General features: G+C 35.5%; 1 protein-coding gene across 4 annotated transcripts in view; it reads right to left on the bottom strand.

Annotated features, from left to right (window-relative positions):
- Positions 1 to 23,603, bottom strand: part of LOC114352087 (paired box protein Pax-6) — a 38,959-nt gene extending 15,356 nt beyond the window's left edge. The window contains exons 1-3 of one of the 4 annotated variants that reach the window (XM_028303547.1): positions 23,322 to 23,603; positions 9,424 to 9,621; positions 23 to 163 (exon numbers count right to left, since the gene is read on the bottom strand). In XM_028303547.1, the coding sequence (XP_028159348.1) occupies positions 23 to 163; positions 9,424 to 9,621; positions 23,322 to 23,451 (469 nt within the window). In that variant the 5' untranslated portion in view covers positions 23,452 to 23,603. The remainder of the gene's footprint in view (positions 1 to 22; positions 164 to 9,423; positions 9,622 to 23,321) is intronic. The other 3 variants (XM_028303546.1, XM_028303544.1, XM_028303545.1) reach the window with 3 other exon arrangements.
- Between the last annotated feature and the right edge of the window lie 4,333 nt (positions 23,604 to 27,936).

Raw genomic sequence — 27,936 nt, 5'->3', positions numbered from 1 at the left:
AATATACTTTTTAAAATCTTACCTTCAGAAATCAGTCTTTCTCGAATCTCCCACGCGAAGATGGTGGGGTTCTCCCGCTTGTACTGCTCTATCTTCGACACCACAGCAGGAGTGGCCACCTTAGGTTTGCTTCCGCCGATGAGGCCTGGAGGCCGTAAAGTGCCTGTAACAAAAGGCACTTTTGTCAGAAAAGCTCAAGAGTTATCTCACATAATATTTGTATAAGGTCCACCATATTCTGCATAACGAGCGATATGTTATGTCATTTATCACCGCTCTCGAGTGGCAGGACCATACAGTAGCGCTAACCACTCCCCTAAACTAAGCAAAATTAATTACTAATTCTTCAGTTTTGGTTTTACTTCTTGGAGCAAAGAAAATTCGTTAAAAACGCTGATTTTATAATGCTTAAAAATTGTGCAACAAAAAGTCTATAACACCAACAAATAGTCTTTGTAAATGAGATTAAAGAAGAACACAGAAAAAATTAAGACAAACGACAAAGTATTTCTGTAATTTTTATTGACGGCTGCTTATACATATAAGTGTAAAAGTTGCAACCAATACAACTGCAGTAATATAATCAATATTCATAAACATCCCTGGGTATTAATATTATGGTCTGTTAATAAAAAAAACCGAGAACGCAATTAGTATCATAAAATATTAATCCCTTTTTAATGAATTGCACATAAAAATGACAACGACATAATTATAGTACCTTCATGCTTCAGTGTTTTACGACTTTGTGAATTGCAGTTAGGGTAAGTCCAGGATAGATGCCCCACTTTTTGAAACAGCTCTGTAACTCAGTCAGTAAGTTTTTATCAACAATTTGATCTTAGTATCTGTAAACTTTGGTCTTTCGTCTATGATATTACCATAATTATTTTAGTTTAAGTTAGGGTAAGTCCAGGATAGATGCCCCACTTTTTGAAACAGCTCTGTAACTCAGTCAGTAAGTTTTTATCAACAATTTGACCTTAGTATCTGTAAGCTTTGGTCTTTCGTCTATGATATTACTATAATTATTATAGTTTAAGTTATACCGATTCTGAGTAAATACCATTTTAATTGACCTCTAAAAAGTGGGATAGACGCCTAATGTGGGGGATAGAAGACTCACTGTATGATTGCTTCAAAGGATAGATGACTCGTTAATATAGTTTTTGAATTCTAAGGATCAAATACATTTTGAAATCAAACAAGCCAAGTATTATTATTTAAGATTGTTTGTTATCAAATGAATTAAAAATGAAATTTAATATTTTTATTAAAAATAATACTACTCCTTCTAGCGCAGTCGGGTAAAAAGGTAATTCAATCAGAAGGGCACCTTATTTATTACTTTCCTAAGGTTAGCCGTACTACATTCTTTTTTTCTTCTTACTTGCTACTTGTGACAAAAAGAGCAGGTTAGGATAGATGCCCCTAGGTGCATGGGACATGGCCCTAAGGGCATCTATACCCAAAAAAAATTAGGCAACTATCCTTTTAGCATAGGATAGGTGCCTTTTTTAATAAAAAATATAATAACACTAAAAATCGAATGAAACATAGCTATCCCGTATAATTTATAAGATAGTCTATCAAATTATATAAAAATCTGCTTCATTTTACAGCTGACAAAAAAATTATCCATTTAAAGATACTTACCAATATTACTTCGACGCTCGCTAAGGTCTGGCCGCGGAAGATTTTTGCTCTCACTGGCTAAACGAACGCACTCTTCGATGGTTTGCGATGCGAAAAGTGGTACGGGGAGGTCCCTTTCTATTATACGTACTATAACTTTAGGCTGAGTTGCTTGTAACATAGTGTACTTAAAATCACGGCACCTATCCCACTGGGGCATGTATCCTGGAATTACCCTATACCGATTCTGAGTAAATACCATTTTAATTGACCTCTTAAAAATGGGATAGACGCCTAATGTGGGGGATAGAAGACTCACTGTATGATTTCTTCTAAGGATAGATGCCTGATGCAGGGATAGATGACTCGTTAATTCAGTTTTTGAATTCTAAGGATCAAAAATGCATTTTGAAATCAAACAAGCCAAGTATTATTACTTAAGACTGTTAATTAAAAATGAAATTTAATATTTTGTAATAAAATAATACATACATCCAACCCGAAAAACATAACCCTCCTTCTAGCGCAGTTGGGTAAAAAGGTTATTCGATCAGAATTATTACTTTCCTAAGGTTAGCCGTACTACATTTTTTTTCTTCTTACTTGCTACCTGTGACAAAAACAGCAGGTTAGGATAGATGCCCCTAGGTGCATGGGACATGGCCCTAAGGGCATCTATACCCAAAAAAAATTAGGCAACTATCCTTTTAGCACAGGATAGGTGCCTTTTTTAATAAAAAATATAATAACACTAAAAATCGAATTAAACATAGCTATCCCGTATAATTTATAAGATAGTCTATCAAATTTTATAAAACTCTGCTTCATTTTACAACTGACAAAAAAAATATCCATTATAAGATACTTACCAATATTATTTCGACGCTCGATAAGGTCTGGCCGCGGAAGATTTTTGCTCTCACTGGCTAAACGAACCCACTCTTTGATAGTTTGCGAGGCTCAAAGTGGTACGGGGAGGTTCCTTTCTATTATACGTACTATAACTTTAGGCTAAGTTGCTTGTAACATAGTGAACTTAAAATCGCGGCACCTATCCCACTGGGGCATGTATCCTGGAATTACCCTACTTGTATTAAATAAAATAAATTCTATTTGTAAAATAAAAACAGGCACCTGTTGAATTTCTTAGAATTCGAAATCAAATTGGAGGCTCGAATAAAAATGCCAACAATAGCACCACGAAGCCGATGGATGCAATTTCATTGAGTGCTAAACGTGAGTAAACGTACCACTTGCCTTAAATCGATTCTTCAAAATCAGCACATCACCACTTATTATTTTATGGCTCTAAATACAATGATTTAAAGGCCAATATATTTGTTACGAGCGAATATATCCATTTGTGCTGTTAGCAAGGTGCATGTGCGTTTGTGCGTGCGCACAAAAAACGATAATCGTGCACTACAATAAGAATAACAATGAAAGCTTCAAATTAGTATTAATTACAGAATCATCCATACGACCATGCGAGAGGTGAATTTTAGATGAGACAACTGAAAATTCTATCAGCTCATGGGAATCGCTGTTGTTTTCTTTTTTTGACATGACTGTAGCAATAATGCAATGAACTTTAAAAAATACTATGTACATTACGCTACGAAAGTTTACAGGCTTAAAATGAAATATGGACTTGGAATAATTTATTTGTTAAATGTCTCACTTATCTTATGAAAGTTAATCGTTATTATTCATTTTCATAATATTACTTATACCTACGCAATAAGAAAGCTTTTCTAAACAAAGAATTTCACAATTATAATTACGAGCGCAGATGCCTTTGAAATGAATTTCAGGCATTCAATTGTTGCACTCACTCAAGATTCAAAGGACATCGATTGGTTTATGAACTCGAGAAATATTGGTAAAAAATAATGGATGCCGCGATGCCTAAATCAGTAGGTAAGTGATGAGTGCATGCCCCAGGACAATTACGTAAAAACGTATCTGCTGACGCGGCATTCCGGCGCGGCGCTCGCGCAGCGTTTTTGCGGCGCGCGGACAACCGTCCTCCATACCGATAACACGCTGAATAATTCATCACATTATATTCACATTTTTATCAACGCCATTCACGATAAATTCATACGGGTCTTTATGTCTTGATAAAACTAAAGCTCAACGCCAAAAATGGCGCAGACGTGCAAAAAGTAATGCTTCAAGTTTACACGTCGCCTGGTACTCGAAGCCATAATAGGTGAAGCTCATTATAATATTATTTCCACTTAAGTCGAATAAGAACTTTATTTCACCAAGCTATGATTTTATAAGTTATCTACTGAGCTCTTGGCAGTATCATTAGCGGGATCGCGTGTTACGAAACGGTAAGAAGCGAACACATATTAGGGTAATTATTTCAGCATAGATTTACAGCGTGATTATATTCATAAGTTTATTAGTATGTTAATGAATCAAGGCTCACTATTTTCTGGAATAGCAAAATAAAGCCCCGAAGGTAGTTATGGGAAAAATAAATTACTGGGCTACTTTTGCCTCAACAATTTTAGCTATATAGGTTAGTTAGGTACTATTGTAGTGTATATAGGTTAGTTAGGTACCATTGTAGTAGAAAGACCATTAAACGTTTTTATTAAATCAATAATATTTTACCGAGTAGTCAAACTAATACTAATCCCATATTGGTACTTTTCACCAAAAGTTTAGTGCCTTTCACTGTCGTTAAGTTTTGTTGAACGATTGAAAATCTGTATTAGTGCGGTGGCGAGCCCAAGCGAGCCGCTCTCGCCTTGATTGATAGGTAAATTGCGGGAGGCCAGCATACTGATCATTTTGCGATAATTAAATCGGCTAGGAACGTAATCGCATGACCGCAGCCAATTACTCGCCGTTGCCTAGGCAGAGGCGGATCGTGTGAGGTACCACTGAAATTGTTGTTAAATGTCTATTATTTGCGCGAAACGCACGCGCGCGCTCCCGGCGCGCTCTTGCTCCCTTAGAAAATGATTGCGCTAACGCTGCGGCTGTTGTAACGCTGGTAAACAAAAAATCATGCGTTATTAGTTATTACAATGTTTTCACAATATGCACGCGAAACGCGCACGGGCGTCCAAGTTAAAGCAATCTACCATCCCGCATAAGTGCTTAAAATTTACTGTATAATTTTTATTTGCGTTAATCGCATGTAATATTCCATTGTATATGCATGTAATTCTGATTACAATATTTAATTTGTTCCATAATGTACACCTACTTAACTTGAATAAGGCCCTGAAGTCCATTAATCATCACCAAAACGAGGAAGTGAGAGTTAATAAAGCGCACAATACGCACTCAGAGCGCGGTTAATAAATTTCCAGACAAGAGTCGTTTATGGACGTTTAAAGTCATTACACGGTGCTTCAAAGAAGGGCCAGATCTTTGTAAACGGCACAAAATGGTTTGGATTCAGTTAATTAAATTTGTATTAAAAGTTCTTTATATTAGCTGGCGCTAACCGCCGCCGACAACTGCCAGTCATGCACCTAATAGATCAAAATCTTCACCGAAGTGCCTTCGACTCTGATTTATAGGAGTTAATGCAATGCGTGTGCTAACGAGCAATGATTCAGTGATTGATAGATTTTTATCGAAAAAATTAGTTCGCGCTCGCTCCTTCAGAAGCAATTTGTAAAATTTATCAAGCAGCAAATTTACAAGAGTCACTTCCTTTCATTGTGAACAATATTTAAAAAACACAGAACTTAACTATGTGCATCGTATTTTTTGTTTTAATAAAGCCTACTATGCTTTGGAGATGCAATCAATCTAACGGTATCTTGTAAATCAAAACTTAACAAACATTACTAACTAGATAACTAGCTGCTAGATTCAAAATTATAAAAACCAACTACATTTATTCCTTTAACTCTGGAATTCAATCTGAATTCAACTTACGTCAAACGTAATCAAATGTACTTTACATAAGGAATTAATTTATACGTAAATCTGCGATCGCTCTAATCTAGCCCTACTCCGTTCCAGAAAATTACTAGTTACAACGGTGTATTTGCTATAACAGCGAAATTATCGCGGAACTGGTATGTCACACCGACGTTAAAGGCTTAATAGTATCACCGGCCATATCATTAACGGCTGCTATCAATTACGATCGAGCTATACGGCGTTATAATCTAAAAATAACACACCGGCCTCTACGTGGACAATAAAAAATTCAAATTGACCTACGAGAATTGGAGCACAAAAAGAAAAAGCCCCGTTCATGTAGTAAGATTGTCAACCTGGGTAATTCAATTTTGATTATAGCTCCAAAGCTTAAATATGGGTTCATTACCGGCAGCGGCGATCCGCGGACAATCTTCCCGGGTAGGTATCATTAACTACCGACCAAATTTTAAGTAATACCCAAATAAAATGAGCGGTTTAATACGAAATTACTCGCCTGATGATTTCGTTCGCTTTGTAGACATTGTTCGGATTTAGTAGATTCTCATAACAAGCAAATTGAAATAATGACAGGTCATAAAATACAAGACCCCATGAATCATTCCAATGTCTTACACAACACCACTTTGAGTGTGCAATATTATAAATCATTATTATGACCTATATGAACTAGTGTCGAACAATTAAAATGCAGTGAATAACAGTGTCGCCATTAGCATAATTTGCATGTATCCAAAGCAATTAGGCAGAATCGCTCATTTAATTACGGCGACAGTCTTAGGCATTTTAAGTCATCATTATACACACGAGTACTGATGCGTTGCTCAATTAAAAAAGTTGTGAACGTAGTAATTAATTGTACAATTAGTTTCTCTTCTAACTCATTTAATATATTCATCACACTTTTTTGCAATAGTTAAGTATGTGCTATGGATACTATAATAGCGAGGGAATGGCCACTGCTTCAAAAGTTAATTGACTAACCAACATGACTTTTCAGTTGATCGTCAGATAATTCCGCGATAAGTATCAACCATCTCAAGATAATCTCCAGCAGACCGTAATCAGGCTTCTGCGTTTACCCGGGATCTGTGCATCACTAGACCATACACGCGACCGTATTTTCTATGCGTATGTTTTTGTCATCCTCTTTCCTTAACTGTTAACGTTTCCGCTCCTCACCATTATAGGGCTCTAGAACGCAGAGAAGTCACAAAGTAATTTATCCATCAATGCTTCGTATGCAACCGACAATTTAATACTCAAACTTGACCATGGAACGTTATTTATGCGTGCCCATTTCCATGCCGTCAGCTTGGAAATTGTTTAGGCTAGATAATAAGTTTTGAGCTAAGGCTGTGTACCTATGTTAAATACGTAAGTGGTGGAACATGACGGCCCAGGGCGGATCGTAGCGAGGCTTCCGTGGGAACGGAACACGTGACGTTACGAAATCACCACAGGCGAAAATTGATTGACACCACTCTGCTGCGCCATATTCAATCGCTTTCGGTGAAAACTCTAGAATTTTACACCGTTACAGCTCTAGCAGCGTAGTACTTCTTTACTTTTACAATTAATAAAAGGAACTTTATCCCTAGGGTTCCATTTCGTCTTTCAACAAAAAGATAAAAGTGTTATAATTATTACTGTATGACAATCAATACCTGAAAAATTTTCACTGTTTTAATTACAATAACAAGTTATGACTAAAGCATACATATTAAGTCAGTTTCCATTATATTTAATTAAATGTATACCTTCACACAAACTTAACCTTTATTAGCATTAATTGTATTAGAACCTGCAGTTTCGTAGCGGCTAATTGCTATAAGCAGGCAAAAGATTGACGGCACCGAATATTAAAGACGTTAGCCTTTCAATAAAAACTTATGTTCAAACGGCGTGAAATTATATAGGATACTGAGTGAATGGTTGAGTGATTTTAAAATTGTCCGTTCTCGCGTCCTGCGCAAACACAAAGTAAGCATGTGTCCTAATGACACCCGCAGATCGAATGGCTCGAATTAGCCAAGTGTCCAAGTGTCTACGGCCCTGTCGCAGCGATCACGCTTCGCTACAACCCAACTGTGGAATTATGACGCACTAATTGACACTGCTGCGATGCAATGCTAACTTTAATGAACGAACGTTTAAAATACCGGGAAATTGTACACCTAGGCTTATTGCGGCAACTGATGCTACAATTGCAAAGTAGCAACATAAAAGTACAGACAAACCTACCTTTATTTAAAAAGGGTGTTCAAGAAAATTAAGTGTATATTCTAAAAAAAAGGAAAAGACGACAAAATAGTACTGAATATGCTGATAGACAAGAACTAGCTGACAAAAACAAAAACAAAATACTCACTGGTCAGTACTATAATTTTACTTTTATTTTCTTGACAGTAATGTAATGTTTTTACCACTATTTTGTGCTCATTTAGACACGTGACTATCAACTCAGGAGCTATCAAAAAGAGCGTTATAAAAAGTATGTATTTATGCTGTCATAGTATACCACTAATCTTCTATGCGAGTTAACACTTTAATTTAACGTTATTAATACTTCGAAACTTGTTCAAAGCCATATAATCTTTTCGAATTTACTGTGATCATTCAAGTAAAGCGTATCGATTAAAATCTTTATTCGATTGTTTTATTGCATTGAAACTCCGAATTTATAATCGGCCGCGTTAAAACGCTGCTATGATAATTGTAAAGGAGCTGGTCAAATAAAGGGTTGCGGCCGTGAAGAATCACCGATGGCGTGATAGTCGGCCGCGAGGCGATGCGCGGGCGCCGCAGTGCGGTGGCTTATAATTAACACGCTGCAACTTTTATGAATCGATTAGGATCTAAGCTTTCGTCAATAGCAGCTTTCGTCGCGGCAAACTCCACCGATGCCTTATCATTGATTAATAGCAATTGAGAGTTTTGCCCTAACCGTGTTATTAGAGCAGAGTTAAACACGGACCCCAGCCGCGTCGCTTTCGACAAATTGCCGAGTTGTCAATGTACGCTCCGGAATTATTTATACCCGTGATAATCAGATTGCTTGCGTATCAGTATTCAAACGAGCGAAGAATATTCATGAATTTATTCCACATAAATTCTTTATCCGCTCTTGTCAGAGTTCTAATAAAGTAGGCCGTCTCAAAAAATACTTATCATTCACTAGTCACAGCCATCTCAAATATGTTGCTGTGTAAAAATAATGAGATAACTAATTAACTCAGTGCTGCTTCTTGAAAAAGCTACCGATTCACAGATAACATCATTTTAGGTCAACTACGCGCGTTACGTATACGACTGACGTATTGATCATTCTAGGCAGGCGGCAAAGTAATTATCGCAAATAACTTAGTTCTGGGCTATAACGGGCCCCCAGGCTAATTCTCTACAGAGCGGTTGTATAAATCAATACAACACTGAAAAGTGCCTCCCAAGTAAACTCTCTATAAATAATACATAGACTAATTATAGAGAAAACGATACCTACTAGGTACACGTTAATTCTATCAATTATCTTACCTCGAGGCTGACCCTCGTGTCTAATTTGTACATTCCCGTTAATTTTCAGTTTTAACACGAAAGGGTAGAGTGTCGTTTACCTTTACCCTTGTCAACTCTTTAAACGTTACACAACTACAAAGCTTTCATAAATAAGCCGAAACTAATCGTTCGTTGTGATGAGGGAAATCGCCCTTTTGTTGACTCCAATATGATTACTCGGTATCTTTTTTATTGGTGGCGATAAACGTCGGTGAAGCTGTCAATATCCAGCAGCGCGTGGTGTAAGTGGTTTGCGATTCTCGATATTGTGGTGATTCTGTTTACGTCATCTGTTAAAGAGAGCTTGCTTACCAAGCAATTTGGTAACAGCACCTTGCTGGCTGAGGACGTGATGCGCGATGTCGTAATGCCTGAGGCCGAAGCGGGACAGCTCCAGGAGCCTCTGCTGGGACAGCAGGGACGAAAGTGGGTGCGAGGTGGCGCCGGGATACAGCGGGGTGCCTGACCCGCCGGTGGCGCCGCCCCCGGACGATGAAGGAGATACGGGCACTGAAATCAAACAAAATATTGTTAACCTCTATCAACAAAAAAAAATGTAAATAAAGGAAATGGCACAATAAATAGAGTCCCAAAACACCAGCTGTAGATGATGCAGCAATTAAAGATGTAAAATCTCGCACTCAATTCATAAACACACATAATTTTGGCCCAATTAATCCATAACTGTTAACTTTTGAATGGTTATTAGAATATGGTTTTACGACGGAAGCGAAGCACATAAATAATGCTTAAATAAAATTTTGACGCTGTTTTAATAAGCGTGTGCTATTGGACATCAAAAACGCCTACGTCAAACAGACCGAGACAAGATTTGTTTATATTTAATGCGACTCGTAAAAAGTTTGGGTGATTTTATTCATCGGGGTCATGATCTCATAAAATCGGAGAGCTTAAATTAAGTCATCAATGAGCCGACGAATTACGGCCGTCATTTGTCGCGGCCAGCTCGGCGTTGTCGTTGAAATAGCATTAAAACTTTTTATATTGTTTTCATAATGAGTGCGCCTCTGGCGAAACGTTCTCTCGTTCCGTGGAACAGGGCTGCTCAATGGGTGCTCACTCATTATCCCCCTTTGTCATTACCTTGCCACAACAAGGCAAAAGAACCTGACTTTATTACAAGCTAGACGTGATTACTACCTGATATTGTTACCTCAGTCAACACAAATAGAGCTTTCTATTGGTCGTTACCTGCAATCATTTCGCATGATGACACGATTCGTTCAAACCTTCAAATAAACTTTTATCAAAAGTATAATTTACATTTTATATCAGATACGGTTTATAGGTTTGGTTGGAAAGGTGTTCTGCAAATAAAATTATAGTCGTAAAAACATGGTCGATTAATAGCTAAAATAAAAAGTATTAAGTTTCGAGGCAGTTAAAAAGTGTCGATGAAATTTGTTACTAACAAGCGCAAGTTATGCTAAATGCCGATCGTAACAATGCTTTCTTATGAACACATCGTAACCGATTCAATTATAAATTAAGCTATTAACTTAATATACCATAATTTGTTTATCAGGTTAAGCATCGAAATTAATGCAAGTGGCATAACTTGTCCATAACTTTACACTTTTTATTAGCGAGTCAATAAGGCGATTTCGTCAACGAAAGTATTATCGAGCTTAATCAAGGCGGTTGAGGTAGAACTAACTCTACCCAAAGCCATTTAAGGTGCACATTAGAATGTAGAGTTGCATCCGATCGACCGCTCAGGACTGGACTTCGACGTATAATTTCTCGTGTAATCGCTTTAATAATGGGAGAAAAAAAGTGATATTATCTGCCCACCGTCAATAAATTAACACCGTTTAGAGCAAAAATGTAGATTCTTAGTGTCGCCACTATTATAAATAAATTGGAGTCGAACGAATGGAGGTTTAAAGCAGATCGTTCGTGTAGTGGGTGCGTGTGTGTGTTTTTATTTGGGTGCGTGAGCAGTGAGGCCTTATTAAAATATTTCGAGTGGAAACTGGAAGGACCACTTAGTGTTGCGCGGGAGTTTCACGCCTGAGCTGATACAACATTAAAACGACAAGATAGCTTATTTGTGCTGAGCTGAAGATTAGTGGCAATAAATCACTGATTAGACTGTATTGACTGGCGTTGACTCCGCCGCGCGCTCGTCCCTTTTATTTATTGAACGATAGTTTCAAAGCTTTTATGGTTTTATTTAAGTTATTTGTTAACGTTTAATAACATGAACCGGATAGTTTGCTCGGCTTATTAGGCTTGGTTTTAATGATATTTCTTATCACGCCTCTTATAAATTTGATGAGGCTACTTTTCAACAACATTAGAAACGTTGAAAACCGTTGTCACTGTTGTCGATTAAATAGCTAAATTACGTGTGAGTGTCTGTGTCTGAGATGATAATCGTTATTGGAATGGGTTTGTTAATTAGTATACATAATTAATTAATTTCGTGTTTCAAGTGATATAGTAGAATATAATTATTTGTGAGGTAAAATATACAAACAAACGTAAGTGGTTCACGGATACACCTGCGCGGGCGCTTAAACATGCAAAGTGATGCGAAGGGAAGCGCAAGAACATTGAGATCGCCCGAATGTGAAACAGTTTTATGCAAAAAATATTGTTCTTCTACCGGAGTCGCCGCGCCATCGCGCCATTAATGTCATCACACGGCGGAAAATTACACCTTTCGTGTAAATTTCAATACAAGATCGAAAGTGCACTCTATACCCCTTTATGATTGCAAGAAATTATATTCAACGGCAATTCTTTTGAAACCTTTTAAAATACTCGCGTATTATGGATATCAGGCGGGTTAAAGACCGTTCTTACTCGCTTCTGTATTAAAATTAAGACTTCGGTGGTTTGAGTTAAATTGTGTATGAAATTGTTTCAAGCTCTACTTCCGAAATGTAAAACACGTCAAGCTTCTTTTCAACGATAAGTATTCTTTTCTTTTTAAAGCTTTATTTAGTTTAAAAGTTGAGAGAGTAATAAAAATTAACGGCTCTCCTTACAATTTCGAGGTGTACATATTTAAATAAAATGATCAGCCAACTAATTTAAATATCGATGAGGTCGTTGGCCTTATTTGTATAATCATTATTTTAATTACTGATCCAATAGTGATAACACTAATCTGTCAAATATTTATATATTTGACAAGATAAGGCAATAGTTATCTATTGCCTTATCTTCTGCTCTGATCGTGCATTTCTACAAAATACAGTTATAATACTCATTTCATAGTACTAGTTATTGCTTTGTATCTGACACAAATTATTAAGTTATCAAATATAAGACTTCGTATATCCTCGCTCCACTCCACTTGATAGGGGAAAGCGTCCCAAAAGGACATTATATTATGATGTTGTGACTCTGACAGACAGAACTGTTGTAACAGGTGATTCAGTACATCCCTTCGAGTCAAAACCTTCACGATAAATGTGAGTTATTCATTACTATTTGAATACAATGTACTTTGACGATTGGAATGATATCTTCACTAACAAAATTAAATAATAACGAGAAACAAACAAAGACTAGAAACAAATACTTGTGGTAACATTTTTAACCATATTTATACAAATAAAGATTTTCTTTTCTTTACTTCAGATGATTAGCGAGGTTTTTAAAAATAATACATATATACAAACCTATTTTAATTCAGGTAAATACGTACATACCAGTAAGACGTGATATTGATAATCATAGTATCTAATTAGTAAAAACACGGTAAAACAATTAAAAAGTAATAAAACAATACTGCATTAAAATGTGACAATTGGAGGGCGCGAAAATCTCGAGTGAATAACAAAAGACAATAGCAATTTGCCGAAACAAAAGAAAAAGTTTTTAGTGGCCAGGCGCGTGGCCAAGGAGTTTTGATGTATGGAAATTCGGTCTTAATAAAAAGTAGAGTGTCTCCATCTCTCCTCAAATGAGATTTTTGTAAAATAAAATACTAGTAAAGCTTCAACCACACCAAAGGCCAATGACAGGTCGCGCGACCCATGACAGTTCACGCGACCTGTCATTTCCCTATGATGATCCGTGATCACGCCGGCGATGGCGATCTGCATACGTGTGTTTGAAGACGACAGTAACGATAGCGACTTAAAGGCTGTGACGTCTTAAGTAGGTTCTTATTGTTGTAATAGAATGCAACTTTGTAATGAAAATGTAACTATAGCCTGACGATTGTGCTGGTAACGAAACGACAGACCTTTAAAGACCAATACCAATAATATAGACCTTCTCAATCGATACTTGATGGCAAACTCCATTTTATTTATTTTCACTAACTAGCTTCATCCCGTGGAATTGCGCGCGTGCATATCAAATTAGATGATCGTAAAATTTTCTTGTCCCTAATGGAAACGCAATGGGAGACTCTTTGAGTACCTACCTAGGGATTTTAGATCCATATTTGATCCAAGATTTTATACAAAAGTCATCAAAATTATGCAATCTTTTTTAAATTCATTTGGTTAACGTAACATATACTGTAAAGCGATGAATAAGCAAGTTGAAGGCAACTGTTTTTACTTTTTACTACGCAAAAAGCAAGTCGCAAGCCTTCAGCCGACAGCGCGACATCCTCGAGTGACGTCTCCGTGATTAAGCCGAAGAACATTGTGTCCTTTTGCATATTCAATGTACGATTCGCGAAGATTTAATAGTCAGTTTGGCCCCACAGCGGAAGTGAGCTTTAAATAAATAAATCAAATAAACTTGCCTACCGCGCTCCATCGTTTTTGTACAGTAACGAATACACTGCATTATGTCGTTTACTAATGTATTGCGCACTCTTTGTGAATACGTAAGAATACAACTGTGTAAACGGTAGCAGTAATTAACTAATAATCATGACAATCTAATCTGAAGGTGCTAGGTATACCATGCCACTAATTAGTAACATTAACTACATTACTATTAAAAGTGAAGCTATCTTAAATTTTTGGTTAAGTAGATAATAGATCTGTTATCAGCCTTAATCATACGTGAAATGGTGAGTTACTATTGATACTAGGTAATTTTAGAAAATGAATGAAATATAGAACTATTTTAGAAATATGTGATACTTTATAGTTTGTAAGTGGTGTCAATCATGGCGTCAATATCGAGAGTAGAATTTTAAAATCGCTAAATAACACTTGGCTGGCTGCAGATGGCGCATGCTCAGAGGATTTTGAATGTCATTCTGCAACATCACTCAATAAGTAATTTTGCAATCGCACATGCCAAATATCATAGATCTGCCCGTTTCTTGGATAATGGTTAATTCGCATTTAATTATATGTCATTAAAGTAATCCTTGGGGGGTTTGTCCAGCATTGGACGGCAGTGGGGTGTAATAATATTAATTTAATAAGTATCTTATAAAGAAATAATTCATCCAACTAATCGTACTAACACAGAATAATAATAAGTACTACGTAGAAGTTTTACTTCGCGAAGGTATTTAAAAAAAATTATGCTCAATGTCATTAACAATATGGTGTAATTTAGCCTGTCTCAAGAGTCAAGCACCATTTTGTTGACAAACGTACTGACGTTTGTATATGTTACGGCTAAAGATAGTTGTGAACATAAACTTAAGATTAGCCGGCTAAACTTAAGTTTATCTTCGAGAAGCAGCTAAAGTTCGATAACATGTTAGTTTGCGTCGTGATATTCCATCTTTAGCCGGCTAATGTGCACATTAGCCAAAACGAAACGGCTAAAAATGTATTCGATGGGCGCGCCAGGCCGGCGGAGGGCTTGAGGGGGCGGTGGGGAGAGAACGCGCGCGCAGTTTATTTTGTAATTTTAAATACCTACAGAAGATTCAATTGTAATGACCAAATGGTTCCTTATTATTTTATTTTAATGATTAGGTAGATATTGTTTTAAGTAATTAATATTTTGTTATTGTAATAATTGTAATTTTGAATACGTACAATGTACATAGGTACATAAAAGTATATGTAATGAAAGTGATTATTTTTTAACACGTTCCGCCGCGGTAACGGCATATACAGTAAAGGTGGAATTCATTCATATTATGGCAGTTCGGGTCTCGCCGTTTTTACGAAAATCAATCTAAAAATCACTACGGCAACAACCGTCGATTTTACATAGAGTTTCATAGAGAGCACACTTGTTGTTGCAAAATATTGTGAACAACAGTACGGGTATAGGTGTATGAAACATTATGAAGATTGTTAGTGTCATAGTGGACTGGAGTACAGCGTCGGAACGTGTTAATAAAGTTTTCGTGTCAAAATAGTAAACATTATTACATTGTTTCCTTTTCCATTTCCTTCTACATTTTTAGCCAGGGGCCTGCGGTTACACTTAAGTTTAGCCGGCTAAAGATAGAAGAAACTAACATTAACACCTCGTCGAAGATAAACTTAAGTTTAGCCGGCTAATCTTAAGTTTATGTTCACACCTATCTTTAGCCGTAACATATATATAGCTTGCGCCGAAGCTATATAGGGCTGACTTCGGTAAAATGATGTGACGTGAGGTGCCAAACTGCGGAAAATGGCGGAGGAAATACATCAAAGCATGAATTATCATGAATAATATTGTACGGATTTTGATGAAACTTTACATTATTTTGTTTCAACATCAGAAAAACTTATAGAATTTCATGCGGGTGAAGCCGCGGGCAAAAGCTAGTATATTTATAACATTCGTTAATATGATTTTAGCTGTACCAATTGTACAGTTCAAAGACACTAATTTGTGCATTAGCATCGCTTCGATCATCAATTTCATTTCAATTTTCTGTAAAAAGAACTTTTTGTTCACATAAAGAGAGCTCTTTGTCATTTTTTGTCCATTCTAAAAAGTCGTTACGCTCGTACTAGGCTAATTCTACACGTAACTAAGTAGTTATGGATTCTACGGGTACTATCAGATGGCGTAAACATAAATAATCTGCTTTTTAGACTAAATATTTTTTGAACCACAATTTTATTTAAGTAGATTTCGACACCCGCATACTAACATTAAAAAATCATCCATTAGTCCAAATTAAGTATCATGGGAAAAACATGAATCGTGAAAATAATGCAGAAATTTATTAATTGTTAAAAATCGTTGAGGCAGGAGAGCTGTTTGGTATTATAAGGTTTTTAACTTAATTAATGTTAGTTAATTTCACTAATTAATGTTATTAACCTTTGTCAACGTTAATCCCATACCTAATAACAATAGTTCGTTCAGATAAGTAGAACTGAAACTTGCAATTAAAATTACTATCCTGTACTTATAGTTTAATATGCCAATTTTAAAACTGAAGTTCTCTAAATATCAGATACCCAAAAATTGCTCATTACCATAGATTTATTAAAGCCTAATAGTATAGTAAATGGAAAAGGTTGGAGGAGGCCTTTGCTGATTGGCAAACAGATCTGCATAAAATAAGCACTAGGAGATATGTGTGTTCAATGAAAAATAATTTAAAAGAACGTATAGAATAACTGCTCTTTGAGTGTTAACTATAATTGCTTCATTATCAATAATGAAATTTATTAACTCAATACATTCTCCGTCTGTTTTTTGTCTGCTTAATAACTCAATTTTATTTTATTGAAACTATACGAAGCTTAACAAGCATTCAATTTGCAAAAAAACTTCCCGAAATAGAACCGCACTTTACAGCATTCCAGGCGCAATACTGGCAATACCTTCAATAAATATTCATGACCGTAATTGTTGCCCTATTAGAGTATTCACAAAAACTTTGAATAATGGCTCAAAGGTATGCCCTGTGGATCCCTCGTGCGCATCTGTATTCTGCGCCTGCGTCACTCGCACCCACTGAGTGTGAACAAGTGTGTCTCACTGTACAGTCACGGCACTTCAGGCACATTTTTGCCGCAAAACAGCACCTGTTACAACCACAATAAGATACTCAAGTGTTAGATTCATGTGCCGTTCTCTGTACTTAATACCTATGGATGTTTTAGCCGACTTTATGGCTCATTAATACATTATCGCTGTTGTCTACTAATTAAGGGGCATCGTCTCAGTATACAAAGCCACCTGATTATTATGCGTGATCACCATTTAAATGTTAATTAGATTTATTAATGCACCTGATCAAACTGTTCGGTATAAAAGTTGACGTGAAACAGTAATATGAATTTATACTCAATGAGAATTTATAAAGGAATGGTGAGTCAACCTAAACATGGCGCCGTTATTATCAGCACAAACAAATTATTATTTTATTATGATTAAGTGTTTTTCATTAAATACTTGCGTGCTATAATAATTAGGAGATTCATCACGTCTTATTAAGTCGTTAAGATACATACATAAACATAAAACTAGATTTATGTTAGGTTCATACATACATACATAATCTAGGAGTCTGATTACGGTGCGATGTATTTGTATAAAACAAAGGCAATTAATAGTTACATTGAGGTGTCTTTTTGACCTTTCTCGTGATACAATGACCATCCTTCAAGTATGTGCTCCAAAGCCATTATACAGAGGCAATTTTCCTGCTACGTGACTTGGGCACTCTCAAATTGGAGGATTGGATTCATGTCTCAGTTCAGTCATCACTGTAACTGAGAATTTAATATGTTTTAATTAACATTATTGTTCTAAGAAAAATATATTTCCATGCTTTATTGTTGTTGGATCAATTGAAACATGTTATAGAGGCTTATTAAGTTTATTACAGGTAGGTCAGTTGTCACAAGTCATTCAGTGAACCACGAACATCAATCAATAACTTTTTTGACTTGAGCAAAAGTACCATTTGTATTGTTTGTACCTAATGTAACCGCAATTTATCTATTTGGGCCTAATTTTAAAATCGTCTCTGCTAAATGCAGACTTAGATGCATTTTTAAAGTTATTAACGAATAGATAAGCACTCTACCATACAAATTAACTACAAATAAAAAGATCTAGGTAAGTCAGATTTTGGGCTATTGCCCATATTGCTGACAATAGTCAGCGAGTACCCAACATGAATAATGGTTTGTTTATATGCAATGTTTGCTTCTGCCTGCATAGAGTTTTTGTGACAAAAGTTAGCTTGCTCTTGTCTAAAATTCAATTTATGTCTTTACCAAAATTAATTTGAATTGGTTCTACGATTAAAGCCTCGTGAAAGCGCAACAAAAAGTTACTTTCATATCTACAATTTCAAAAGATTACTGTGCAAATTACTGTGCAATGCAATCAGAGTCATATTTTACGTTCTTGTTATTTGTTAAATTAACTCTAGTAGTTCGAGATCTTGGAAATTCATAAATAAATAATAATATGACTGAAACAACTGAAAGCACAATAACGCCTGAAGTAGTATTGTCCTACTAATATTATAAATACGAAAGTTTTTATGGATGTCTGGATGTGTGGATGTGAACATATTTGTTACTCTTTCACCCTAAAACTACTGAATTGATTTTGATTAAACTTAACAGTACCTATTATTGTTTATAATCCAGAATAACATATAACCTATATGACGATCTGTGACAAACTATTTCACGCGGGTGAAGCTGCGGGGAAAAGCTAGCATTTAATAACGCGTCTTCCTGCAAGAACCGGAGGAAACCGCAGCCAACATATTGACCAATTGTTTGCTATCGCCGATCAAAACTTTTCAAATTTCGATCGGCGAATTGAGCAACCGCCGGAAACGCTACCGGGCAATCTAGCGACTGATCGATCGATTAATTAGACCGATCGATAGTTCAATGTGGGGTATGTGCGGTGCACTTTTCGCTCACTCATCGCGGGACAGCTGGCAATGACAAATGACAGTCGCCGAAACAACGTACGGACGACAGCAATCTGACTACCCATTTTTGTTGCAAATTCGCTTTTATTACAACTGCATAAGCTCTACGTAGTAAGTATGTACGTAGCTATGATATTCGTCAGTGAATCTTAGAAAGGCTCAATTAAAATGAATAAACTAATGTTATTTTAACCGCTTCTTAGATAATGATGTAGAGACCAGATGCCTAGGCTACATAAAATGTATCAGTCATCATCTGCCTTCAGGATAATTAATATTATCAAAAAACCAATCATCCATTTTGCTAATTTAGAAACTGCCTTTAAATTCAAACGAAGAGCGTAGTGGTTAAAAGCCTTCTCTTTTGGTTTTAAATTTAAATTAATTATAACAAACATTTTAATAGAATTAATAAAAATTGCAATGATTGCAAACCTAAATATACATCTAAAACAGGTTGAATTTACAGTTTTTCATTCAGTTTATTACACATATTGTGCCTTAGGTAAGCCTTTTCTGCTATACATATAACATGTATACTACAGGTTTGAACTCTGCAATAAACTGATTATTTTTAAAAAAGTTCTTGAATAATTAATAAAAGGTACATAAACTTATGCAATTATAAATTAATCGCTTTTTGTCAACTGTCTCACTGTTAAACCGTGTCACAACTCAAATATTATTCGGTAATTTAGATTTTTACTTTACAATTGAAATGTTTATGTTCATTCAACTTTAGCTCCAATATCAATGTTGTTTGAATTGCTGTCATTCGTAATTACATCATTCTCTACGAGTACACTTTTAATACTTCCTTCAATTCAATGACAAGACAAAAATGCACAACATGATGCATTAAAACATTAGCTACATTCATATTTTATAGTCGTCAGGTAAGAATGGTTGGCCTTAGTTGCACGCATAGAAGACAAAATCTTTTATTTTCAAGATAACGAAAAATTTTCAGGATCACAAATGTTTGGTCGTAAATTATCTTTCGTATTAATAGTGATGACTTGTTTGTAAGCCATATTCTGTTGCACCAAATTAAAAGACCCTAACGATCGATGCAATAAAAGTACAGGGTGTAATTTTAACAGATTTTATTCGGTTCGGTTCCCGGGTGTAACAAGCGAACTTTCGGAAATTTTATAGTGCAGTTTTATTTCTTTTCAAAAATAAAGGAATGTTTAAACATTTTTATTTACAGTGTTAAGAGTAATTTACCTTCAGTTGGCATTAAAAAAAATCCAGTCCTGTATAACGCTGTTTATAGAAAATCTTGCAATAAATTCACACAATATTCACATCAAGAAAATGCCAAATTATTACACTCAAATATTAAAATAGAGAAATATAACATAGATTTTTATGTTACAATAAACTAGATTATTAACTGAAGTGAACTAATAATGCATGGAATATTATACACGCGGTAAGTATACATACACACTTAATATACGTGCACTAGGGTGACCATACTGTAATGAAAATTTTGGTAGACTTACTTACCTAATTATCATTTAAACGGGCATCTAACATATTCTATTTTATTGTGAAATGTTTTACTTTAATTAAAGTTATTTAAATTTATGACACAGAAGAATTTAAAAATTATAGCATTGTAAAATTAGTCTGTCGTGTGACATTTTAACGGGACAGCCATCCCTTAATATGGCCTAATTGTATAAGGTAAGTAGAGGTATAAGGCTCCAACCAAATGTATTCAGTACCAACATGGTTTATAACGCGGTCGCATTATAACTCTAATGCTTTGCGATCTTTTAGCCGTGTTTTGCTAGACTCAAAAGGATTACTTTTCTTCCAGACTATGTATTTGAACCGAGACTGTACCTTAATTATCACTGAAGAGAAACCTATTAATGTCAATTTTCTATTACTGTTTTCTCACTAAATCATGACTACAGTCACAATGACTGTTCGTTCACCCTGCTGAAGAGGATTCCTCTCAACTAACAAGTCGTAACTAGTTAAGTTTCTTAGTGTACAGTGTATTTTATTGCAATAAATAAATAAATAAGATTTGCTCCGCGGATGTGAGCTATATTCGCTTCGGGGTCTGAACACTTGCCATCCATTTAAGGATGCCCGCAGACTACAGACTTTTATCGCCCGATAATTTGGATGAGGAATCGGCACTTTCATACTTGTTCATACTGATCAACTGCCCGACTAAACCATCGGCCGACAAAAAGTCAGTCTGTGGGGAGACTAACCCTAGGCGCAGACCACCGATTTGTGAAAAATCGGCCGATAACAAATCGGTGTAGTGTGCGCACTTTCATACATCTCCATACTGATTAACAGCCCCACTCAACTATCGGCCAGCTAAAAATCAGTGGTCTGCGCCTAGGCATACTCTACAGTGTGGATCGCTAGTTACCCCCCTCGCACTGCCGCATATAGTCCAGCGAAAAAAATATCAGAAGTTGACGATTGGTTTGACAATGTGAGGTTTCTTAGGCGACTAAATAGCTGATAGTTAGTCACTTTCTTATATTGGCTAATGCTAATAACCGCCTTTGATGTCCGATGTGAACATAATGATGTTCGAAAGTGGGAATAGTTCATCAATTAATTGCAGTGATCAATATCATTGGATCTCCTGATGATGATACTGATAAGTCTGTCATTAAATTATGTTTTGCATAAATAGGTACATCATTAATATCAACCTAATGCATTTACGCGCGCGCAAAAGCGCTTTTTAAAAGCCTAAATGCAAAGAATAAAGAATTTTTAGACTAAAAATAGGTTAAAAGCGTTATGGCATTAAAAGCCGATTTTAGTACCAACTACGTTAAGTGCATTGAGTCAAGGCGATTAATTAGGCTAAACTTATGTAACTAAAACTATCGAACTTTATAGCAGAGAGGTTGATCCAACAATATAATAATTAAGTTATAATTTATAACAATACATTCTTGAATATCTAAAAATCTTAATTTCTGCTTCAAAGTTTTGTGATAGGAACATTTTATTAATGTAATAACACAACCACAAATTTTTTGTTTGTTATAAAGAGTGTAAAAAAAGTTATTTTTTAAATAGAGTTTTTTTTTCAATGATGTTCATTTCCTTTAATTTATAACTCTGAAAGCTTTCCATTAGCCACTCAGGTAGAGTTTGTTCATAGTTTGTATGTAGAGACTTTTTAAGTGGGTTCTAAAGAGAAAATTAAATAAATTAAATTAAGAAAAATAAAATAGCTCTAGGATAATCATGATTTGGTTACATTTTTAATTATTTTTTTGCGTAGCGTCAATATTTCATGCCACACTATTTATAAAATGCCGTCATCAGTAAAATAAAAAGAAACATGGACTAACTACTCTTTAATCATTCCATTCACCAGCTATAATAGCAGTTGTAAAGTAACGCAAATTCCTCATAATCCTTTTGCCTATTGTATTAATTAAAGGATTGAATCGGTAGTTGAGGGCTGAATTCCTGATCATCCTCTAATAACATGCAATTATACTATCCCTCTTTATATGATTAATAAACTGCAATTCTGTTCGGCAAGGCATGATTACTTTGTTTTAAGGTGTGTTATGTCGTGTACTTCTATTGTTAATTTCCAAAATACATTATAACTGTATTTGGTTACATATCTACATGCGTTATAAAATTATGTTTTGGTTTCTTTTTTATTTACTATTGTTATTAAAAACTAAATAAATGTTTATTTTTAACATTTACTTGTGTTTTATCCGATAGGACGTTTTATAAACATGGATACAAAAAAAGAAAATTGTACTGGAAAATTCTTGTGACATGTGGAGTAGAGTGTGGAGAGTCTAGTCAGACGAAATATTTGTTCTACGATTATTGTTTATTTATAAAACAATGCTTAAACATTATTAATGTGTGGTTTAGATGTAGGTACGTACTGTTCGACACATTGTTATTAAAAGAGATCTTTTATTCGTATCGGAACTGCCTAAAAGCCCATAATATGGTTTTAAATAAATGTTGTATGAGTCTCATTTACAAAATTTCACAAGGTCTCCAATAAGATTGTTTAACTGCTGCCAGTTTATTATTTATTACCTACTTCAATTAAAAAATTAAGCAGAGAAATATATTATTCCTATAAGCAACAATATAGTGTTTACACAAGCAACGTTTATTCCTTCAAGTAACAAAATGTATTTATATTGTTCCAATTTTATGGAATTTATCATAGCTAAAACTAGCAAAATTAAATGTTTTTGTTTTTTGTTTAAAATATACTGTCTGTTAAAAATTCAATCTTACTATATTTTTTTTAAATGTTTTTATAAAAAAAAATATCCAATTGTTGTTTTTACACTTAGATATTTTTTTCAAAAAAGTGGAACAGTTGCAACTTCTGGAATTTTTATTCTAGCTAAAAATTAACGCTGGCGATGGGTTTTGATAAATATCAAATCGAACTCACCATTGGGCGATATGTTGAGCGGTTGCGTGATGGAAGCTGGCCCTGGCGGCGCCGGCTCCATCTTCCAGGATGCGCAGCACGACGCGGGGGAGAAGTCGGGCGTGGGGCCGCTGCCCGCCGATATCAACATGGTCGCGCCACCGTCACACCACGAGCTGCTTGCAACCAGAGCATGCGGCACCAAAAGTTCACAACAGTCCACGGGTCCAACTATCGCTCTTATCAGATATCAGAGCCGACGGACGGCAGCGTCGCACGCGCTCGCTCGAAGCTCAGCCAGAACACTGAAGAGCGCGCTTGGTGTACCGGCGCGCCCACTCGCGCGCCTACTCCCATTCGCACGCCTCGGAAAAAATCTCCGCCACCAAACAATAACAAAAAACTACCTCTGAATAGAGCCTCCGTGCACCTCTCACTCTAACGTTCTTAATTCGATTTCCGAACGCGTCAAAATTACGGCAACGCTCGATTCGATTGCAGCCTTCCGTCCCATTCTTAGATTTAAAACTCTACCGCGGATCGAAAAGGAAAACTCAGTGGTTCAACACTTAAAGGCTATATTGCAATGGCACGGTTGTTGCAGTTACGACTTTTCCGCCGCAAGAGCGGATGAAGCTACTCCTACTCGCACTCGTTCGCTTCGGCCTAAGCTTGAACTGCACGAAAGGGACAGGTGCTCTACCGGTCGGTAGAATTACGGTAGTGAGCACAGGTGATCTTTTACCATTTCTTCAGAGTGGAGGTGTTAATGTATACCCCTCTCTTTCTGGCCAGCGCGCGTTTGTGTGTATGCTCAGAGACAACGCCATGGTGTGGACTACCGTTCTAATTAAACATGGTTCTAGTTGACCATGCTTAGCATCCGCTTTAATAGTTAGTAGGATCGGGTGCGTTCCATTCTAATTAACTCGAAGACTAGAATCATTATTACAAACTTTATTGCTCGCTTCGAAGACTTTATTTGAGCGTTGCTCATTTGAAATTAATGGTTCACTGTGGGAATTAGCCGATGGCCCTTGATGGACGTAACGTGACATAGACCGTGTTAAAGAAAAGGTATTTTTAAACGAATAAAATTTAGTAAAAAAATTGATTGCTGTCCATTTGTATAGGCAATATTAAAGATTTATGTAATGCCATATTGAAAGGAGAATGCATGTGAAACATCGCCATATGTTTAATTATAAAATTATCCGGCATCTATTACCGCAATTCCTTTGCTGAAGACATTAAATCTGAATTAGCATTAATTGCCATCGGGACTGAGGTCGGTAAATTGCGGCGTACGAATCTTTTGATCGGCACCACAGTAGGTAGAGTCAATATCACTGCAAAGCTTTGTAATTACGGCGGAGGCATTACTAGGAGGCCAGCCGGCACGCAACTGTCGTATAACAACTATCTTTAAACTCTTTTGATGGTAAAATTCACTTTCTTTATACTCCTCGTGTAATCTGGATTGATGTTGTGGTTTCCCGTTTTTACAATAAGATTTTTTATTGTGCCAGACATGCAATTTGATAGTCTTATTTATTTTTTAAGTGTTCTTTGTAACTTACAGGCAACAGAATGTTACTTAGTCTTTTTTTTTATTTCACTGAGATATAATAATGTGATTAAATAATTGTAGACTATTATTTTTTTGCCGCTAGCTTCCTAATTATAACACAAAAGTTATTTAGGTAGTTGTGATAGTTTTTAAATATTGTAGAGTGCTCTAAACTGAAAAAAAAAACACTATGTAACACATTAAATTGCCATAACATTTATGATTCGTTTTAATTTTCAAATGAAATATTTGATATAAATTAAAAATTTATTTCTCTTCGAAATTCATATTCATTGTATAAAATTATTACGTTCATAATAAAAAAATAGGTACAATTTATGCCTATAGTATGGTGAAAATTAATAAATTGATTTTATATACGAAAGTAAAAAGACAAACATAAAATATTATTTTACTTTCTATCATAACATAACAATATGAGGTATCAATATACATAAATAGTTTTGATTTTATAATTAAGACTACCGAATTTTTCAGCCGAGGTCAAATAATAAACAGAATCACGGTTTTAATACATTTTTAGGATACCTACCTATATCTCCCCAGTCAGTCGTATTTCGTGTGTGGTTTTAACCTTCTAACTTCTAATATTGATTTTAAATTTAATTCAATTATTAAATTGAATCTTGAAAAAACTTTGGTAAACCTTTATCAATTTAAATATCTTGCTTTCTAAAATAATAACTTGCATAATACAAGCTAACAAACACATAAAAATTCAAATAAAGGATTTCTTGAATATTTTCAGCATATTAAATAAAATAGTACCTACCTTACCATATCATGTTTCCCTTTTTCGTGGAAATGTTTGTCATTGAAAATTAGCCCAAATTACTGAATCGCTACTCTTATTAATTTAATAGTAAAATATTTGTACTGGTATTATTCGTTAGATTTTTACTGGCCATGGTTTTTCCACCTACACCGCTTCAAGATCATAGACGATCCTTACTGCCCCTGCGATGACTCCAGCGTACAGGATATTGACCATCTCATGCGAGACTGCCCAATATTTAGCAGACTCCTGCATGAGCACGAGATGACATGAAACAATTTACGGATTGACCCTTATAAACCACAAGAAATCATAACCAAATCCCAACCAATAGTCACATTCATAGCCTTCATTAGCTCAATAATCAATCAACTCAAGGGGATCAACAAAACATAGCATGCAAATGTATTGTTTGATCTCTCGCATTTCACGTTTGATAGCAGACTGTATCCATTAGCAGACTGCAATCAAACGCCCTCTGCGCTCAAAACTTCCGAAGTTCAATCAACTGTGAGCACATTAGTAGGTACTTTAACCAAAAACTCAAAAAGTGCCGAAGAAAAAAAAAATGCACAAGACTATTAAAATACATTACATGATTAGTTGATTAGCTAAATATGTGATAATCTTGTCTAAATTCCTTGTGTTTAGTCAAGGAAGTAGAAATATTAATAAGAATGTTATCAAAGGCCAAACAAACAATCGATACATTTTAAATCGATATAGCTATCACACTCGGATATAAAACTGTAGGCTAATCTTTGTCGGCTTTGCCCACTCTGTTACTTCCCGGGGTTCAGTGCGACAAAAGGAAAAACGGTGATACGATAATAGTTTTCTTATTATTCAATCATAAACGGAATAAATACAGGATGGTAACTTAATGCTTACTCAATGTAGAGTTCGTTTGATTAATATGTTATGATCACTGATCACTGATTTACTGATAAGGAAAAGTAGGTAGCCATCGTAATTTCGTAATTTGTAAGGTAAACTTCAGTAATTTTAAATTTTTAAAATCGGTAGGATAAACGTCACCAAACAAAAACGCTTAGGCTGAGTTGCACCATCTTATTTTAACTTTGACAAACGTCAGAAATGTGTCAAACTCCATACAAAAAGCACTGGTTATCGTCATAGTTCCCGTTAAAGTTGGGTGGTGCAACTCAGCCTTAGTGTCTAATTAATGATACTGATGATGATAAGTAAGATTTACGATTTTAATATAGTTTAGTATGGATTTCCATAAATTTTCCGAATACTGAAGGTTCTCGTACAAACCAATTTAATAGGTAAAGAAACCCTAGATGCTTAAAATCGACTCGTACTTGGCAAGTTTTTTTAATCATTTTTGTCCGGCAAGGCGTTGTGTCGTACAGCCTCCGAAGACAGGGGCTGAGACACGCAGGATTTAGTGTCGAGATACGGCGTGGGTGTCACCTAATGAATATATTTATTTATGTGCGGTGTCGACGCCCGGCGCTTTTATCGCGCCGACTCGGCCATGTTCCTATCGCTGCGCTATATACTTGCTGAATAAGAAATTAATTGGGTATAATGTTCGGCCTTGCTGGTTTGGAGAAGACATCTTTAAGCGTTTATCCATAATGAGGCGTTACATTTCTTTTTACTCACAATTAGTAATGAAACTTTTACCTTTACGGTTGGATTTTGTGAACTCTACGAGATATGCTCGTTACATTGTACTAAGCGAGATTATGAGATTCCTCTATCTTAATCAGTTTAATAATAGCAACAAACAACGTACCCATTTATATAAAAAAATATTTTTGTTCGTATTAATTAAACGGTTATTCGAAATTCAATACGATATACACTCTCTCCGGCCCAAAATAGAGTCTGCATTATGTTATTTTTAACTTTAACTTTGAAGATTTAGCAATGATTGATCAACTCTATGCATTTTATATAATTATATTAACTTCTAATAATTTTGCAAACTTAGGCAGGGTTGCACCATCTTACTTTGACTGTAACAAACGTCAAAAATCTGTCAAACTCCATAGAAAATACACCGGTTACCGTTAAAGTTACAGTCAAAATTAGCCTGAAAGCCTTTTATTGAAGAAGTTACAAATTAAATACATACCTACCTAATATTATTATAAGGATCATTTGTAGTGAAAGAGTTCAATACGCTCTACTCTCCGTCCAGCCCTTTTGGCTCACCCTGTATATAGACACCAGTTTGTCATGCTCGCATGCAACTATTTGTATTAGCCGGAGCCGGACCGCGTTTATTACAATAA

This window comes from Ostrinia furnacalis, unplaced genomic scaffold (genome assembly GCF_004193835.3).
Source record: "Ostrinia furnacalis isolate ACB-3 unplaced genomic scaffold, ASM419383v2 OfSCF1246, whole genome shotgun sequence".
NCBI classification, from domain to species: Eukaryota; Metazoa; Arthropoda; class Insecta; order Lepidoptera; family Crambidae; genus Ostrinia; species Ostrinia furnacalis.
Note: the sequence above shows the minus strand (reverse complement) of the source record. Positions and strands in the feature narration are given on the sequence as shown.